This window comes from Puntigrus tetrazona, chromosome 8, assembly GCF_018831695.1.
Source record: "Puntigrus tetrazona isolate hp1 chromosome 8, ASM1883169v1, whole genome shotgun sequence".
Lineage (NCBI taxonomy): Eukaryota > Metazoa > Chordata > Actinopteri > Cypriniformes > Cyprinidae > Puntigrus > Puntigrus tetrazona.
Window position 1 is genome coordinate 2,959,542 of NC_056706.1, and position 18,366 is coordinate 2,977,907.

An 18,366-nucleotide genomic window follows, 5' to 3' on the forward strand; every position below is an offset into this window, starting at 1 on the left:
CTGTGGAAATAAATGAAGAGTAAATGACCCGTCAAGGAATAGGAACATTCAACATCAAGCTGTCATATTCTCAATATTTCACACATTTACCTTCACAAGCCCCTGTACAATCAATTCAGTCATGTTGACAGCAATCTCTCTGTCTATAGTGAGCCACTCCCCCTTTCCCCGTTTTGCTTGAAGTACAAATGAAGTTAATGGCGGAGACTCCTCTAGAGGTGGCACCCATTGCAGCAACACACCCAGAGATGTACGATTGGCTGACAGCAAGGTGGGAGGGGACAACACCGCAATGGTGGTTACCACAGTGGGAGCTTGTGTTGGAGGTGCTGCAATGAAAAAAATATACAAGCTTTTACATCAGCATACTAGAACATACATCTTGGCTATGGAATAACGTTAAAGTCCACCAAAGAATGTTTTGAATCAAGTAAGGGAATACAGATCAGAAAAGGAATATAAAGACAGTCTAAACCTTACCAAGCATAACAGGGTTCCTTAAATCCTGTGCAGAATTTGCTCCAATTGGAGACACTGATCAAGCTGATCAATATTTTTTAGCACTACAAAATGAAAAGGAGCTGAATTTGATGTGGGAAGCAGTGGCCCTCCAGGGGCAGATTTGAGGAACCCTGATAAGACTAAGATACATGTCTCTACGTGTAGAGCTAATGAAAGACTTCAGTAAGTGTACAGTTTGTAAATGATGTGTGTATAAAAGAGTGCTGACCCAGTGTCCTAATGGTGACAATCTCACTGAAGGGGCCAGAGCCCAACTTGTTTTGGGCAAGAACGCTGAACTGGTAACTAGTGGCAGCTTGCAGACCGGTCACCAGCAGGGAGCTTTTGGATGTTGGCACAGGGATTGATGCCCATTCATGCTTTCCTCTCACAGTTGGCTTTACCCTGATATGGACAGAGATCAAATATTGTGCTGAGTCACTACCATCGATACTGCAAAAATGCTGGTGTTACTGGCATAGACGGTAAGTGTTTTTAGTAATATACTGGTCCCTGGTACTTAGGACACCATTAGTGACTTACCAAACAGTAAATTTCTGTGTGTATCCTCCATCAAATCCTGGCTCCCAGGACACATTTGCATGAGTAATCCCTGGATCCACGGACACGGAAGTAACAGCATGGGGACTTGTGCCTGCGACAGAGCAGATAATATATTATTTCTGTCTCAATTGTTTTTCTATAGATATAGCTATATTTTATTTTATGGGTATATATCCGTTTCCCTCACCTAGCACTAAAATCATTGTTGAAGAACTAACAGTAGCCACACGGTTGGAAGCAAGACACTCCCATGACCCCTGATGGTCTTTACTGAGTGGACGCAGAACCAGAGAGCCATTAGATAAGACTGTAAAGGGAGAGCGAGGGGCAGGACCAACCTAGAGAAGATAATTAAAAATCAAAAATACACTGAAGCAGCACAGTGGCTTTTACTCCATGCATGTTAGTACATTTACTGTGCACTTTTATTAGCGGATGCACACATCATACATTACTGAAAACAAACTGAAAGCTATTGGACATTTTTAAAACCTTACCTTACTCCATGTGATGTTAGGGGTTGGGTCGCCCTGAGACTGACAGGGTATCACCAGCTCCCTGCCTACTTCTTGAAGGTACTCGGCACGAGGAGAGACACGGAAAGAAGGAGGGTCCTGTTCACATCACCAGATTGCAATGTTAGGTCAGTCATTAATAATGCATTTCAATATGTGGTGACATTTATGTCTAAATTGGGATACATCTATTTGAAAATCAGAGAAACTGAGAAAATCGGTTTAGAGACGCTACAGGAATATTTTGCACAATGAAAACAAAAATAACAATTTACTCAACCATTCCTCTCCCCTGAGTTTTGGAGATTACTTAATAACACATTTGACGTAATAAGTGCTGTTTGCGCTCAAGGGGAAAGAGCGGCATGAACGTAATAAGCATTGTTTACATCCAGGGGAAAGTGTGCATATGTGTTGTAATTCTCTAAAATGGGTTAGGTTAGAAGAAAGGTTGAGTAAATTGTTATTTTTATTTTCTTTGGGCAAAAAAAAAGTATTCTTGTAGTGTTGCAAATCTGTAGTTGACTGGAGCAGGGAGCATTTCAGTACGTTGCTGTCTATGGGTGAGTCAGATAGCTCTACGATTTCATCAAATCTATCTTAATTTGTGCTCTGAAGATGAACAAAGTTCTTATTTTGTAAGTAGTAATTCTTTGGAGCTACATGAGAGTGAGTAATTAATGACAGAATTTTCTTTTTGGGGTGAATGAACTCTTTAAAGTCAAACTAAATCAAGTTCTTAGCAATGCTTATTACTGATCAAAAAATACTTTACAAAATATCTTCAGTGGCCATGTTTTTTTCTTTATATTCTAATGATTTTTTGCATAAAAGAAAAATCGAAACGTGTTGTTGGCTATTGCTACAAATATATCCCATTGACTTAAGACTATGTCCTACAGGGTCACATATGGCACTCACCTTCAGGATGACTTTGGTAGGTTCTGACTGGCCCATGGTCCCATAACTGTTATAGGCTGTACAGGTGTACATGCCCACTGCATCATCATTGGCTGCGGTTATGAACACTGAGCCCTCAGAATTGACCATCCATCCCGGATACTGACCAATCAAGAACAAGAATGATGTCACATGTCTCACAATGAAATAGGATTGCTCTTTGATGATGGTTGATTCATAATGTACCTGCTCCAGGTCCAAGGATGCTCCATCTTTGGTCCAGTTAACATACAGCATAGGAGGCTCGGCTTGAACTGGGCATATGATCTTTCCTCCCATTCCCATGGGCAGATAAGTCTCACGGGGCATCCGTACCACTCGTGCTGGATCTTTAAGAGAATCAGGCTTTTGATTTTACTACCAAATTATAATTTAATTTGAATTTTTGAACGTATCTAGTGTTTTTAATCTAGTTTACGTGAAGCATCAGAATTTGCAAATCTAGAATTGCAAAGCACTCACGTTTAACTTTGAGGTAGGCAGAAGCAGAGGGCGGAGTCATTAGACCATTGGTGGGTGTGCAGGTATAATTCCCAGAGTCTTCAGGGATGAGACCCGAAATAAGGAGGGTCCCGTCCACTAGTATTTTCACCCGTGATTTCAGAATTCTGTAGATACACATAGACATCTAACGGAGATATCGCAAAAATACCTGACATCTAATTCAGTGGACACTGCAGTTGACCAATCCAAGTCTTCCGGTGACCCATGTGATACTGGTATACATTTACAGTTAGCATTCTGGTCACTTACTCGATGTGATAGACATTTTGTCCTTGTTTCCACCACTCATACGTGAGGTTAGAAGGATACGCTTCTGCTTGGCATTGCAGAACTGCATCCTGGGACATGTTCATGGTGGTGTCCTCAGGGGGAATCATGATAATTGGAGGACCTGGTCAAAAGCATAAGTGCAAGCGTGTGAGACGGAGTGCATGTAATCAGCTTTACAGGGCATTCAGATTTCACGAGGTTGTTTATTTATGGGTGAGATTTAGGCTGAAGTGCCAAAATGGATTGTGCTAAAGCGCTACCACCAACAGGGGGCAGTGTTTGCTCACTGAATCACACTACAGTTGCCAGAATATTTACTGTAAGTTCTTATGCTTTGTATAATACAGATTTTTTTTTTTGCAGTTTTCAGCAATATGCCTTATTCTCTTGATGAAGTCTGATGAGGAAACAAAATGATAGCAAAGATAGCATCCGGTGTGCACTTGTTGGATCACCAACAGAAAACAATTTTCTTTACACAATGGAGGAATATGGAATCATTAACGCATTTTATTTTCTTAAATTTTTTTAGTGCACATCATACACATTTACAACATGAGTCAAGACGCACACAAAACCAGCTCCACCAATGATGCTAGTGTTCTCAGACCTAACGCTGCTTGAATGCTTAATGCAATTAAAAGCCTATTTCTATGTAGTATCTTTGCCCACGTGAACAAGACATGGTGCGTAACTGACCTTTGACCTGCAGTTGGGTGGTGTGGGTAAGGTTCCCTTCTGGGTTGGACACGTGACACTTGTATATTCCTGCCGTTTCCCTGGTAACCTTGCTTAAAGACAAGGTTTCATTGAGTACCTGTTTGGGAAAAAAATTAATGTTTAGGTGGTAAACGAGACAAAGAATGAGGAAAATGTGAACAGCACACAGTGAACTCTACACTTAGCCTGAAACAAGATTTACAAGTAGTCATGCTTCTGTAATCCAGTGTATTTTTGAGTAAAACAGGATAATCGATGAGGTTGAAAAAATGCAGGTTTGATTGTATGCATGAAAACTGGTTATATATCAAAATGGAGACAGGAAGTTAGAGGGGGAGGGATTCGTGAATCATTCACAATAAGACTTAAAACATTTTGAATTCATGTTCTTTATTTACGACCAATTAACCAACAAGCTCTGTGTACCTGAACTGCTTCTTGTTTTTCAGCATCGCTTCCGTCTTTTCTCCAGGTGACGATGGGTTTGGGGTTTCCATGAGCATTACAGTGGAGGGCGAGAGATTCACCCAACATGACCTCCAAAAACGGGGGAGAAGTCTTTATGAACACCGGAGGAGCTAAAAAGACATAAAAAAACATCAAAGCCATGTTCATAAAAATAAATAAATAAATTAAATAAAAGCGATTTGAAATAAAATAAAACTAATTAATAAAGTAAATATTCTAGAATAAAAAATAAAAATAAATATAAAAATATGTAATATTATTCATATTAATATGTAATAATTCTGATATCAGATTAATTAGACTGATACAAACTAGTCACCAGTATACAATAAAATGGAGAAATTAAGGATCTGAAATGATTGTGTTAAACTGAGTAGATCATGTCTTCTTTAACTTTCCCAAAGCGAAACATGCAATTAAGTGATCATTTGCAAGTTATGACAAATCTCTAAACATACAACGAAAAAACATCTTATTTCCCCATAACACTGTCAACACAAAGACATGTTTTCCAGCACATTTATAAACAATGACCACAAAACCACTGTAAACTGAGACTGTGCCTATAATGGGCGTTAAAACGGGCCGCGATGGAGAAATCTGGACTGTGAGTGTGAGTTTCTGTCCTCTGTCTTCATTCTGATCACTCACACATGCTACAATCAGATGCTAAAAGCCAGTCTGAGCCCTTCACAGGATTCGCGAGCCAGTGCTGAATAAGTGTGTGTGTGTGTGTTTGTGTGTGCATGACAGTTATTCTGAAGGTGCGAGGTAGTAAGTTCTGTACGAAAAGTAAGCATACTATTAGTTTTTGGTTGAATGGATAGAAAAAGGCTGATTTTTGAAGACTATTGCACGAGTTCTGCTGATATCATAACAAAACATCATCTGCATCAAACACTGACGTAAGTGTCATGAAAAATGAGACAGGATTACGCAATTCTAGCTTATTCACTGCAACAAAGCTTTCACATGAACTCCAGATGCTGCTTTAATCAGAAGTTTAATCCTTTTTGGAGGAACACAATGCTTTATTATGCCAGTACCATGAAAATGAAACATAAGAGCTTTCATTATAAAGAGCACCATCATAAAATATACATTCTATTACACAAATGCATGTTCGATTTCTATGGAACCATTTCTATGTCAAAAGATACATTTTTAAGAATTAATAACGCAACCGACATACAACATATGGTTTTAAGTGCTTTTCTCATTATAAAAACATTAACATGATAGCAGTGGTATTTCAGTATTCCTAAAGTGCTAGATTTTATTAATAATTTGAATTAGATTTTATTTTTATAGTTTCTGAATTCATGTTCATTTAAGTTATAGTAGTTATTTCTATTAGCTGTTTTATTTTTGAAAAGTCTGTATTGCTTTTTTTATTTTTAGTTAATTTTTTTGTCATTTTAGTGCATCAAGTTAAACAAAAACAAGAAATGATATTAAATATAAATATATTTTATAATTTTATATTAAGTTTAAAGTCACGTTTTATTTCGGTTGACATTTATTGTATTTCAAGTTACATTTGTATGGTTTTGGTTTAAGTTTAATATATTAAACCTGTATGGTGTAAAATATTTGTCGATATAAAATATGAGTGGATTCAATGTTACAATAAATGATATAGTAAAAAATCTAATTGGAATTCACAATTTGGCGTAAAACGGGGACACGAAATAAAATAAAAAAACGGGCAATTAGTGTAAATCATGTTATAAAAATAGATTAAAATGGTAAAATGAATAGGTTTGATATTATACACACACATCGTAACAACTGAAACAACCTCAAAGCATTTCTTATCCCACCTGAGATGGACAGGAAGTTCCAGGTTCCGTTCTGAAACTCATCTGTAGTTCTATCCAGCAGGAGAATCCGACACTCAAACCAGCCCTCATCCTCCAGAGTCAACTTATCCACCAGAAGAGACGCGCCGCGGCTCAAAGACACACGACCTGCCCCGAAAATCAAAGAGACAAGCTATTATTCTCAAGTTAAAGAATGAGAAATCAAACAAAACTGCAGCACAAACATTAGAGCAAGCGCTAGCAACTTATGGTTTTGATTTCCAGTGAATGCATCAACTAAAATGTGTACCTTATATGCGATGTACATTTTTTTTTGGCGTAAAAGCACCTGCCAAACGCATACCGTAAATGTAAAATTACAATACGAAGCGCAGAAACAGATGAGATCCTGCGATTTTAAAATAGCCACGGTTTTGCACGTACTCCAAAAACCACACGCGTGCCAGAAACCACCGATGCAAATTGTCGATAAGGACTGAATTTAATACAGATAAATGTGAGGAATTGAAAGTTATTCAGACCCCAGTTCAATGCTTGATCACTATTTTACGCAAAGTAACGATTATATTCATGCGATATAATTAATGCACAACTCGAGTTATATAGACACAAGGAAAAAGAATTGCATTTCAGTTTAGAGTAAAAAGAAGCGCCTGTTTTTGTTTACCGCACAGGCACGTGGGAAACATCTCTCTGCATGATGTAACAGTCAGCTGTTTTCCTCACATCCAAACAAAAACAACCAGACTTATCGAAATATGATACGGAGCACACAGACACAAATACACTTTCAAAGCACTAGAAACAGTTGAGCTTTACTCTTTGAAATATGATATGATTGTCCCGGCGTCTGGTTTTTCAACCTCTCCCTCTACTTTCATTCTGCTGTTTTTCTGAAATCCGCTGTTGTAAATGATGACACACTGATAACGCAGCGGATGCCGGCTGCGGGCGGGTTTCCGCTTTGCTGGAAGCGGTCGATGAAATTCGAAAGTGAGCCGAGAACCCAGCGTAGAGTACGAAAATCATACCGTGACAATTTAATGCCGAATGGCTACAGCTGAGGAATTGTAATACAAACACACCTGGAGTCTGGCACAGCCCTGAACCCTCCAGTGATGTGTGCAGGTGTTAGATTTACACCTCCACATTTCAGTCAGGCATCACAAACCTGAAATTGGGTGTAAAGCTTCTCGCACCATTTGAGCTAATAGCATGAAAGAGTTGACAAAATCCTTAAGGCAGAGTAAGGAGTATCTGTTGCTCGGTCAACCGAAGTCCACTCTTTGGACGGTAAGAAACATTGCGGTTATACAACGCTCTTTTAACGTTAACTCCAGACTGAAGACGCGAAGGCCTGTCCTAACATGCCCTTTATCTTTGATCAAATGTGCAGCATTATTTTTTGCTTGGCAGGTCTATTCATCAAATCAAGAGCGCCTATAGGACAGAAAAAAAACACAATTGAGATCTCTTTTGATATCTTTGTTTCCAGACAACACTGGGATTTCAAAGTCTGCCTTTAAAAATCTCATTATGAACTCAAACTATTTTAATCAAATGACCTGAGCCGCTATCGATATTCACTTTTATTGCTGTTACTGTAGGACAACTACGTAGCTAAAATAAAAATAATCGACAAAATAGACACACGCTAAATAAAAAGCGTCTTCTGGTAACCAAGGCTGCATTTATTTAATCAAAACTCAATAAAATAGTCAAATATATTTCAATTTTAAAGAACTATTTTCTCTTTAAATATATATTTTAAGTGTAATTTATGTTCGTGATGCAAAGTTGAATTTTAAGCCGCAATTGATATGCTGATTGTAATATATTGGTTAGGTGCTCAAAAAAAAAAAAAAAGATTCTATGCAAACCGTTTTTTTTTTAATTAGTCATTAATCTTTCTCACTAATGCTGAATTAATTTGATTAAAATTCCAGTAAATAAATATTGCGACATATTATAATTTAAAATAACTGCTTTCTATTTGCATATATTTTAAAATACACTTTATCTAAATTTTCAGCATTATTACTCCAGAATATCTTTCAGAAATCATTCTAGAATGCAGATTTGCTTCTCACGAAACATTTCTGATTATAATCAATGTTGAAAACACTTGTTTGTTCCTGTTTTTCAGGGTTTCTGATGAACAGACAAGTACTGAATCTATTTGTAACATTACAAATGTCTTCATGCACTTTTGATCTTAACGCATCATTGCTAAATAAAAGCATGCATTTCTTCTAAGCAGTAGTGTAACTGAGACTTCATAAAGTCCAAAAATAGCAACCTCTGAGCAACAGCAAAAGCGATCCTGACTGCTAAACGCAGGGTCGCTTCCTCGGCAGGTGACGGCTCCGTTGAACGGGAACCGAATAACAATCAATCAAGCAAAATTCACAGCCCGAGGGGTTATTTTCAAACCCACCACGCAACATAAACAACTAACCACGACTAACACTTCATCTCAGAGCTGCTGCCGTGGGATGTGATTTTGCATAGATAATAATTGTCTGATCTCATCCTTTACACCGAGCGGCAGCCGGTGTGTGTTTACCGTCATTATAGGGTTCCTCTGATCTGAGGTCAGAGGGGGAGGGTGCTTATTAAAGCAGGAGAGAGGCTAAAACAGGGCAGGTGTGGTGGATCTTCCACAAATATATGCTGCTGTCTCTCTCCTTCCTATTCTGGCAATGTCCGGTTTCTTTGGCTGATGCTTTAGGGCAGAGAAAAGAACCAAACGGACTTGCATACAGTCAATTAAACACTGAACACGTTTATTTGCATGCAGGAAAGCACACACACTGATTGTGTGGTAATCAACACTCGTGGTTATTGGACACTGAACTGTTTCCCGCCACGGAATGTTTGTCCATCAATGAGAACAGAATGGAACCCCCACCCACCCCTCCTTTTAATTCTCTCAGGTTACCATAGCGATGGAACCTTGGGGTGGGAGTTTGAATTTGAATTCAGTTGGCGTAAAAAAAAAAAAAACCCAAAGGGGCAAAAACCCACGGAAGGGAGGGGCAGGTCACGGGGAAACGTTTGTGCTGGTGATTTTGAAAAATGACACGTGGGGGGAAAAAAGAAAAACGTGTTTTGATTCGAGTGGATGAAAGGGTCGAGAAACGGGTGAGAGTGAATTACGGAGAGGGAGAGAGAAAAAAAAACTGTTTTTATTTGAACTGAGACAATGACCGTGAGTGACAGATGCGGGTCTGTTTGGGTTTAAATGTGCAATTCTGATTTGCTTTGTACCCACAGGCTTTTAAAAATACAAAACATGTGACTGAAATAATAAGCGCACGGCAGCTAATGCAGTTAGACTCACTGTCGTGATGTCATCTCTTGCTTATTTTGACAAATATTGGACATCTCTACAGGAATGGGCTCTTAATGATCCCACAGGGCGAGTTATTGATGAACAAAAATTGAATTACTGTCGCGAGTGCATAACATGAATTCTAAGGAAGGTCCTTCTGGATCGATGGCGAACTCTCAACAGCCAATGAGCACTCGGTGACCCTTGACCCCCATCCAGTCTCATGATTTTTCTCCAGACATGTCCATCATTATGCACGGGTCAATACTGACATGATGGTTGGTCAGCAAGACCTTGGTGACTAATCAGAGTCTGTGGATTCCAGACATGCAGGGTCTGGGACAATAAAAATCGCAGCTAAAAAATTTCATTATACAATTAAAAAAAAGGCAGTGGCAAAAATTGTTTTATAATAGTATAAACAAATGACCTAAACCTATAAAGCTAAATTTAGTGAAAAAGCATGAAACTTAACATGGCTTTGTACAAAAATAAAATAAAAGTTTTAGCCAAATATTACATTGTGTATTTATAATATTATCTAAAAAAAAAAAAATGAAAATGTTGCTAAAATCTGCTTTGCAAATTTAAAATAAACGTAAATTACGGATGATTTTTATTTTCAGCCATTCCACTATTAATTTGTCTTTTTTGCTTTCTTTTCCTGAAATATATTCTATTTTGTAAAACCAATAGCTCCAGCTGTGCAATCATGTTTTTTATCATACTGCTGTAAAGATCAACATCATGCATGGCCTTGATTGGCGTCCTGCTTCATTCAACTTTTCCCAGCGCTCTGTAATCACACTTCACTCAGGTCTGTATGGTCTGGCTGATGTTTGTTGGAGGGTAACATGCAGCTCGTACGAGCAGGTTCTGCGCCTGTGGGTGGTACGTGAGCCTGCCAAAAGATCCTCTCCACGTGGTTCTGGGATTCTGACACTGGCTTTTCAAAAACCCCTGGCCCTGAACACTCTCGGCATACAGCACTGAAACTCCTCCTCACTTCACTCCAGGGTACTGTGGGCCACGTTTCGTCTCCTTTCAAAACTTTTGGACGAGTCATTTTTCAGTGACGAGAAAGAATGTGCTGGTGTGAACGTAAAGCGTCTCGAAGGGTAAAACGCTGGCCCCCCCGCTGACCTAAACGAGCAAGATTTTTAGTTTAAATTAAAACAATAACTCAACGTCTAAATGTACTATCAGAAATAAACCAAACTTCAAAGAGCAACAAGCATGTGCATGATTAGAATTCTCTCTCAAACCCTATCAATTACAGTTTTAATTCTTTTACTTTTTAATTGTTTTCGTGAATCGTTCTGTTTGCATCTGCTAGTTGCTCTCAAGTGCTCATTAGAGCCAATCTCTTGAGAGTTAAATGTCATGTGACTACTGAGCTGTGAGACAATGATAACGAGAACACTGGTTGGTTGGTTAATTTAAACTATAACAACAAACACATTTCCACACCCCTAATAATAATACAAAAATATAAACATATAATTATAATGTAAATCATTGCTATTTTAGCGTGCAATTAAGTTTTTATTTTATTTGAAATAATTGTTTTGTCATTTTTATTATTAGTAGTATTTTATTTCTTAAATATTTTTTTAAGTTTTAGGTTTTACTAAGAATAACTGAAACTAAAAAGTGTTACCTTGGCAAAAAGAAAAAAAAGTCTTTTTTAAAGTCTTTTCTTTCAAGTAACAAAAATGTTAAATATAATGATGTAATACTGAACTTCTTTTTAAATTATTCATCATTATATTTTTATATTATCAAAAAGATAAATATGTTTAAAGTTAACAGTATTTCAAATTTAAATTTAAGTTATTATAAAAAAATCCACATTTGAAATAAAATAGAAATTTGAAATAGCATATTTAAATGAACAAATGAAAAATAAAAAAGCATTGGCAAAACATGATATTAAGTAAAATTATATATAAATAATAAAATTATATATATATATATATATATATATATATATATATATATATATATATATATATATATATATATATATATATATATATATACGCTTATATAATGCTTCTGTTGTTGAATGTCATAAAAGGAAGATGCTTTTTGCTTCCAGATTGCAGTTATAATGTCTTCCGCCAGCCTAACCGTGACCCTCTTAGTGTCACCCTAAGATTTTCACTGTCCCCATCTGGCCACCCCATTAAAAATTTCCCTGGGGCGTCACCGCTAGCGAAGCGCTCTCTGCGGGTGGCCTCTTCCGCTGTCCTGCTGCAGAAAGCAAACACGGAGCGTTCAGTTTAGTTTAGCCTACTATCTTTCCCATGTCGTTTTGTTCAGGCCGATCTTTTCCATCCCTCGCTGCTGAACCGGAGGGATAACCTCTCTATTGTCCGCGGTCAACGGAAAGCCCCGCGACTGCCTCTCGCCTCCCCGTTCATGAATACAGCCTGAATGTGTCACAAAATAACACACGGCACCTATGGAGAAGCACGGATTGCATTGAGAAAGGCCTTGAACTTGTTTTTCTTTTGTGTGAGTTGAAGGATGACAGGGCCCTGCTGCATTATGGGACGTGTTTTGATTTGAATACAATCACACGTCTGGGTTGGGGGGTGAACGGATCTCCTGCCCTATCAGCTTTTAACCCCCTTTCGCTGAAACACCCCCCCTTCAGCCACTATAATCGCTTGAAGCCTCTATGAATAGCTCTTTGTCGTGGGATAGATTACAGTTAGCGCTGTCCTTGTTTCTCTCCGTCTGGCAGGCTTTAGATCCGACTGAGGTACAGACTCACGGGATAAAGCTCGAGCCCTGAAGGCACGGATCAATACGGCAATAGAGCAAACGTTTTACTGCCACCAATTTCAACCAGTTATTGCTAAACGACCAGCACGGATTATTGGGAAACCCTTTAAATGGCTCTAGATGTCAGTCAGCAACATAATTCTGATCCAGAGCTTTGGAATGTCTTAATGTGCATGTGGAAGTTAATGATCAGCTAGAGAGAAATCCATGTAAAAGTTCAAACAAAGTGTCTCAAGTACAAACATCTCAGCTGATCATTGATGAGTTTTTAAAGGAATAGTTCATCCAAAAATGACAATTACCCCATGTTTTACTCACCCCGAAGGCATCCGAGGTGTCTTTTCTGAGCACAGTCTTCACAGTTGTATCCTGGCTCTTCCAATCTTGGTAATGCTCGTGGATAGTGGCCATTATCTAGCTCCGTAAATTGGACATCAAAGTTTTATTTACGTTATACTTTTAAAACTAGAAGTCTTTTTGTTACAAAAGCCCATCGATCTGCTTCGGAGGACATGTGATAACCCACCGGAGGCGTATAGGTTAGTTTTACGCCGTAGTACTTGAGGATATATGGAGCTTCAAAATAATGGCTGCTATCCACAGGCATTATCAAGCTTGGAAGAGCCAGGATAAATATATAAAAAAAAGGCTGAAAAAAGAAAGTCGTTTACACTTAGGATGGTTTTGGGGTGAGTAAAATATGTGGGAATTTTCATTTTTGGGTGACTATTTCACTATTTCTTTAATGTTGTTATTCAGTATTTTTCAGTCTATTATACTCACTGAGGCTGCATTTAATTTAGTTAAAATAGAGTAAAATCATACAAAAATATTTCAAATATTATTACAATTTCATTCTACTGTAGTTCATTATGAAATGCCATTTATTCCTGTGTTGCAAAACTGAATTTTATAAGATCATCCAGTCTTGTTGCATGATCCATCAGAAATCATAATATATGATGATTTTCTGCTTAAGAAACATTTCTGATTATCAGGGTTGAAACCATTTTTGATGAATTGAATGCATCCTTTCTGAATAAATGTATTCATTTCTTTCAGAAGCCAGCCCCCAAACTTTTTAATATAATATATAATGTAATATAATGTACATAATATATGAAGAGTTTATTTGCAAAAACAGACAACTCATGCATGATAAAATCATGTTTTTCTTTATTTGTTATGTTTTTGTTGTTTCATTGCATTCATTTTTACTTATTTTTGAACCTAATAAAAAAATCCAACTGCAATTAATTAACCGAACATTTTGATAAATTAGTTATCTGTTCTTGCAAATTAATTCTTCATATAATATTGCATATTATACAGTTTTGGCAGTGACCCACACTAGTATTTTCACCAGCTAAAAAATGTTTTTAAGTCACTTTTTTTCTAAGAACTGTGGCAACGTCTCCAAGATGCTTCAAGAAGCATACCTGCAAAGTTACTGTACTGTTAATTAACCAATAACTTCTATTAACTAAATTAAATCAACATTTCAGCAATTCATGAGCCAATTAAATCTTAAGTCAATTTTATTTTGTACTTTTAATGCATGATGTCTCATTAGTGGTTTCGGGAGTTAAAAGCAGGTATAAACTCTCCCAGTGGGAAGAAGCCAAGTATGACTATCCCAAAGACACGGACCTGTGGCGTAAAATTGCTCTGATCTGGTTCCTCGATGCCCTAGATTAAACCCACGTCTTTGTTTGAGGCAGCCCTTCTTCTTCTAAGACTCAGGGAACATGATATGCCTAGTTTCTTTGCTCTTTTTTGCAGGAAGACTACACCTGTTCAGCCCGAGCAGAAAGACAGGTTTCACGGTAAACTCAAAGTCTACGTCTACGTTTTTTCGCCATTGTTTCATGCCACTGATTAAACACTTAAAGTTACCCAGGCTTCTGTTGAGGAATGCAAGAAATGCGAAACCAAAACCAGTGCAAACCAAAGGTCAAGCAAAGGTAACGTGACTTTGCCTTTGAATAGATGCGGCGATGAAAGAGTTGATCGGTGAATAGCTGGTGAGTTGGGGGAGGAGATGCGCTGAATGAAGAAACTGACCACTGCGTGTCGTATAAAGGAGATACAGGAACTCCTTTTGTTTTTAGGATTTCTAAGAGCTTTCTAAGAGTCAGGCATACATTTTTTTTTGCACCATCACTAAACAAAAGAAAAAAAGAAATGCATGTATGTATATATATATATATATATATATATATATATATATATATATATATATATATATATATATATATATATATATATATATCAGTGCATGTTCAGGTTTTGTTTTATATTTTATTCTACATTATATTTAATTTACTGAAATTTACTGATGTTTATCTGTCTGTATGCAAATAAAAAAGTCCTGTATTGTAAACATGCCTGGTTGTAATGCACATAAGCATTAACATGATGCTAACAGAATTCTTTTATCTATCCCTTTAAGATCAGTGAGGACACAAATGCTCTTGCATTTTGTGCACTTTCCCAGACTTTGCATTCAAAACTCTCAATCGGGTCTGCTTCTGATCTCAAATAGCTCCGGGTTCTCTTTGAGAAGAGTGAAAGTGTCCGAGGAGAAAAAGAATCCCACAATAGCAGCACGCTGCCCAGCATCTTGTGGTTTTATCATGGGGCTCTCCCTCGGGGAGGCTGTTCCCTAATTTTCTCATGAGGCAGGAAGTGAGGGCGCATTTGATCAGCCCTTCTTAGACTAACAGCTCCTGACAGGACAGGCCGAGCGTTCAAGATCCACACACCACACATGCAGATCCAACATGAAACGGCATTCACTGCATATTAAACATGCGCAGTCTGACATTTATAATACTTAGCTGGAAAAAGTAAACATAAGACACCTGGACCAGTAAGAAACCAAGTAGCTATAACCACAAAGCATCGCGAACACCATTCAAGTCTGTGTAATAATTATAGATGGGAACAACCATTCTACTTAAAAACCCATTAAGCTGATCTGCATGAGTTATTCTGGTATTTTTATGGGTAGGTTTGTGCTACACAACTTCACTGTCATGGAAACATTGACTGATTCTTCTCGCGTGCCTCGGGTAAAGCATTTACATTTACATTCAGTCATTTAGCAGATGCTTTTATCCGAATCGACTTACAAACGAGAACAATAGAGACCAACAAATGAGCAATAATACAGTATGTGTCTCAGCCTAATGCGGTTAAGTTTTTTATATAACAAATAAAAAGCAGATAGAATTTTTAGATGCCTTTTGTTGAAAGAAAACAAGCAGTTAGAGAGCTTTTCTTTTCTTTTTTTTTTTTTTTTTTAAGAAAATGGGGATAAGAAAGTCCTTGAATGAAACAAGGATGGTCTTCTTTCGCTTCATGAGGGATTTGTGGGCAATGAGCCACAGATGTCAGCATGTTGCCATCCCAGCCCGAGCCAAACCGAGTCCTAATCAAAGTGGTCTAACGACTTAAGAATGCAATTATCTCTCACGCTAATCTGAAATTCAGCAAATATCTTGGATTGGATAAATGGCTTGGATTTGGAGCGCAACGGCTACAAGGACAATGACAAAATTACTAACCAAAAACTTTTTAATGCATTTTCAAGTGGTCAAATACCAAAAGGTTTGGTCTGCAAAGGAGTGGTAAAGGTCTACTTTCTCAAAGACTACGGCTTTCCTCACAACTACATCGTATTTCAGGCACTATCTTTGGAATCAGCACCCCAAAACGATTAACGAACAAGGGTTTCATGCAGCAAATATTATGTTTTTTTAAATATATAAGTCGTACAAAACACCAGAAATCAAAGTGTTCAACTTGCAAACAAAGTAACAGCTTTGAATTACAGTTATAAATGCACTTAAGAGACTTTGTTATAAGAAGCAAAATGTGACCTGAAAAGCTAAAAACATGGCAACATGATGCAAGTAAATAAGTTTAACTCAATGTGTTATTTACAATTTCTCTGTAATTGTTTGTGAAACTTACTATTCATTTATGAGTAAAAATAGTTTATCCACTATAAAATATGACAAAAGCAGGATAGTTTGATCCAGTTTGTAGATGAAATAACTACATGCGAGCAGGTTAGGTTTCGTCATTCGCGGTATGAGGTTTAGCGGTGCGGTCTGGGAATGTTACATCTTTCGGTCTTTAATTTGAGAGGGGAAATACATCAGATTCAAAGCCGTAGATGCTTCATCTGCTGCCAGAAATAAAAGCAAAATTAAATACAGATGCAGCTTAAAGAGAGAGAGAGCAAAAAGAAGCACGTTTTCTTCCTCTCGTTGATGTTCCTTACTCATTATTGACTATGTTTTGTCAGTGTTTGTTTTCTCAGGATGTAATCTGCTTTTTCCACAATTTCTTCCTTTGCCCAGATCTTCCTTTGATCCGTGACTCACTATCTAAACACCGCAGAGCAAATCTTAATTGATTTTGCATTAGTTTGCTCCAGGGTGCTGATAGACACCGCAGCGTCAGGTCAAGACATAGAGGGGCTCATCTGTGAAACACATGCTCCTCCTGACAGTCACCGCTCATCCCATTGGGAAAACATGGAAATTTCCATTTGATCTCCTATCAAAACCTATTTGGGTGAAACAAATCCAAACCACATCAGAACTGATGTCAATGAGACCTGGTGACTGTCACACAGAGACGCTCTCCCAGACTAAATCTAAATATTTAAATACTGTGCTTGGAGTATAATACAACAATAAAACATGGAACACTAAAATATATATATATATATATATATAAAAATAAAAATAAATAAATAAATAAATAATATATATATAGAATTATAGTAATTTTTAAACTAATGATATAGAGAACCTAAATGTAACTGAAACACATTATTCACACACATACGAAAGGTACTTTCATTGCATTTATGAATGAAATTGTATATTAAAATGATACAGCAATATTTAAAAATGTTTTAAATAAAAAGTATAATATAAATGAAAGAAATTCTATATTAAGATTAAAGACCTAGTAATAGATGTGTATATATTATACAACAATAATAGTAATAATAATAAATATATATAATCATTTTATTATAGTTTTAAGAATAATTATGTATGTTTGTATATATATATATATATATATATATATATATATATATATATATATATACACAATTTGATTGTGAATGTGTTTGTTCATTATGTATATATCAATACACACACACACATATAGTATACATTTAGAAAATATTTAGATGTATATTCCTTTATATATTAATATTCTTATATTTTATTATATAAAAATATATTTAGTACATAAACCTTACATATTTCCATTTAATATACACATGCATATGTGTGTATTTCTATATAAATAATAAATATACACAGTACACCTTTATTTTCACACACGCACACGCACACATATTTATTATACATGGATTTGTTATTTGAGTTATTGCAGGAGGAAGTTGATTGTTTCTTGCAGACAGTAACCCGTATAAATCCATCATTCCCACACCTTCTGTCCATTCTCTAAGCAGCGCAGCTTAAAAACAATTTTCTCTCTTACTGGGTCAGACTCACTAGATCCCTGGCAGAGACGCACGGCCCGCTGCAGTTTAACCCCAGTGTTGTTAATCCAGGGTCCCGCTCAATACCCGCGACCCCCAGGGGCCGTAACGTCTGCGCACCCCTCCTCCCCGTCCACCCCCTTTCTCTCTGCATTCATGGCTGCCTGCGCCCCTTCTCTCTTCTCCCTCCAGCATCTCCAGCAATCTCAGACACACACTCTACATAATTACAGGGCACTTGTTTGGGTGGGTCATTCATACAGGGATATTCGTTTAACAACACAGTGCCCCTCCCCCTTCAATAAATTCCAGAGCACGACCCCTCCTTCAGCTGCACCGGGGCAAACGGCTGTATTTACGCCACCAAGCACCTCTCCG

At 37.3% G+C, this 18,366-nt stretch overlaps 1 protein-coding gene across 1 annotated transcript in view; it reads right to left on the reverse strand.

Annotated features, from left to right (window-relative positions):
- igsf9b (immunoglobulin superfamily, member 9b) overlaps positions 1–18,366 on the reverse strand; it is a 40,651-nt gene that overhangs the window by 6,809 nt on the left and 15,476 nt on the right. Inside the window, exons 4-15 of the mRNA XM_043246710.1 lie at positions 6,326–6,472; positions 4,461–4,612; positions 4,014–4,131; positions 3,294–3,435; positions 3,003–3,148; positions 2,727–2,869; positions 2,502–2,642; positions 1,563–1,679; positions 1,253–1,403; positions 1,045–1,156; positions 731–906; positions 91–329 (exon numbers count right to left, since the gene is read on the reverse strand). Of these exons, the coding sequence (XP_043102645.1) occupies positions 91–329; positions 731–906; positions 1,045–1,156; positions 1,253–1,403; positions 1,563–1,679; positions 2,502–2,642; positions 2,727–2,869; positions 3,003–3,148; positions 3,294–3,435; positions 4,014–4,131; positions 4,461–4,612; positions 6,326–6,472 (1,784 nt within the window). The remainder of the gene's footprint in view (positions 1–90; positions 330–730; positions 907–1,044; positions 1,157–1,252; positions 1,404–1,562; positions 1,680–2,501; positions 2,643–2,726; positions 2,870–3,002; positions 3,149–3,293; positions 3,436–4,013; positions 4,132–4,460; positions 4,613–6,325; positions 6,473–18,366) is intronic.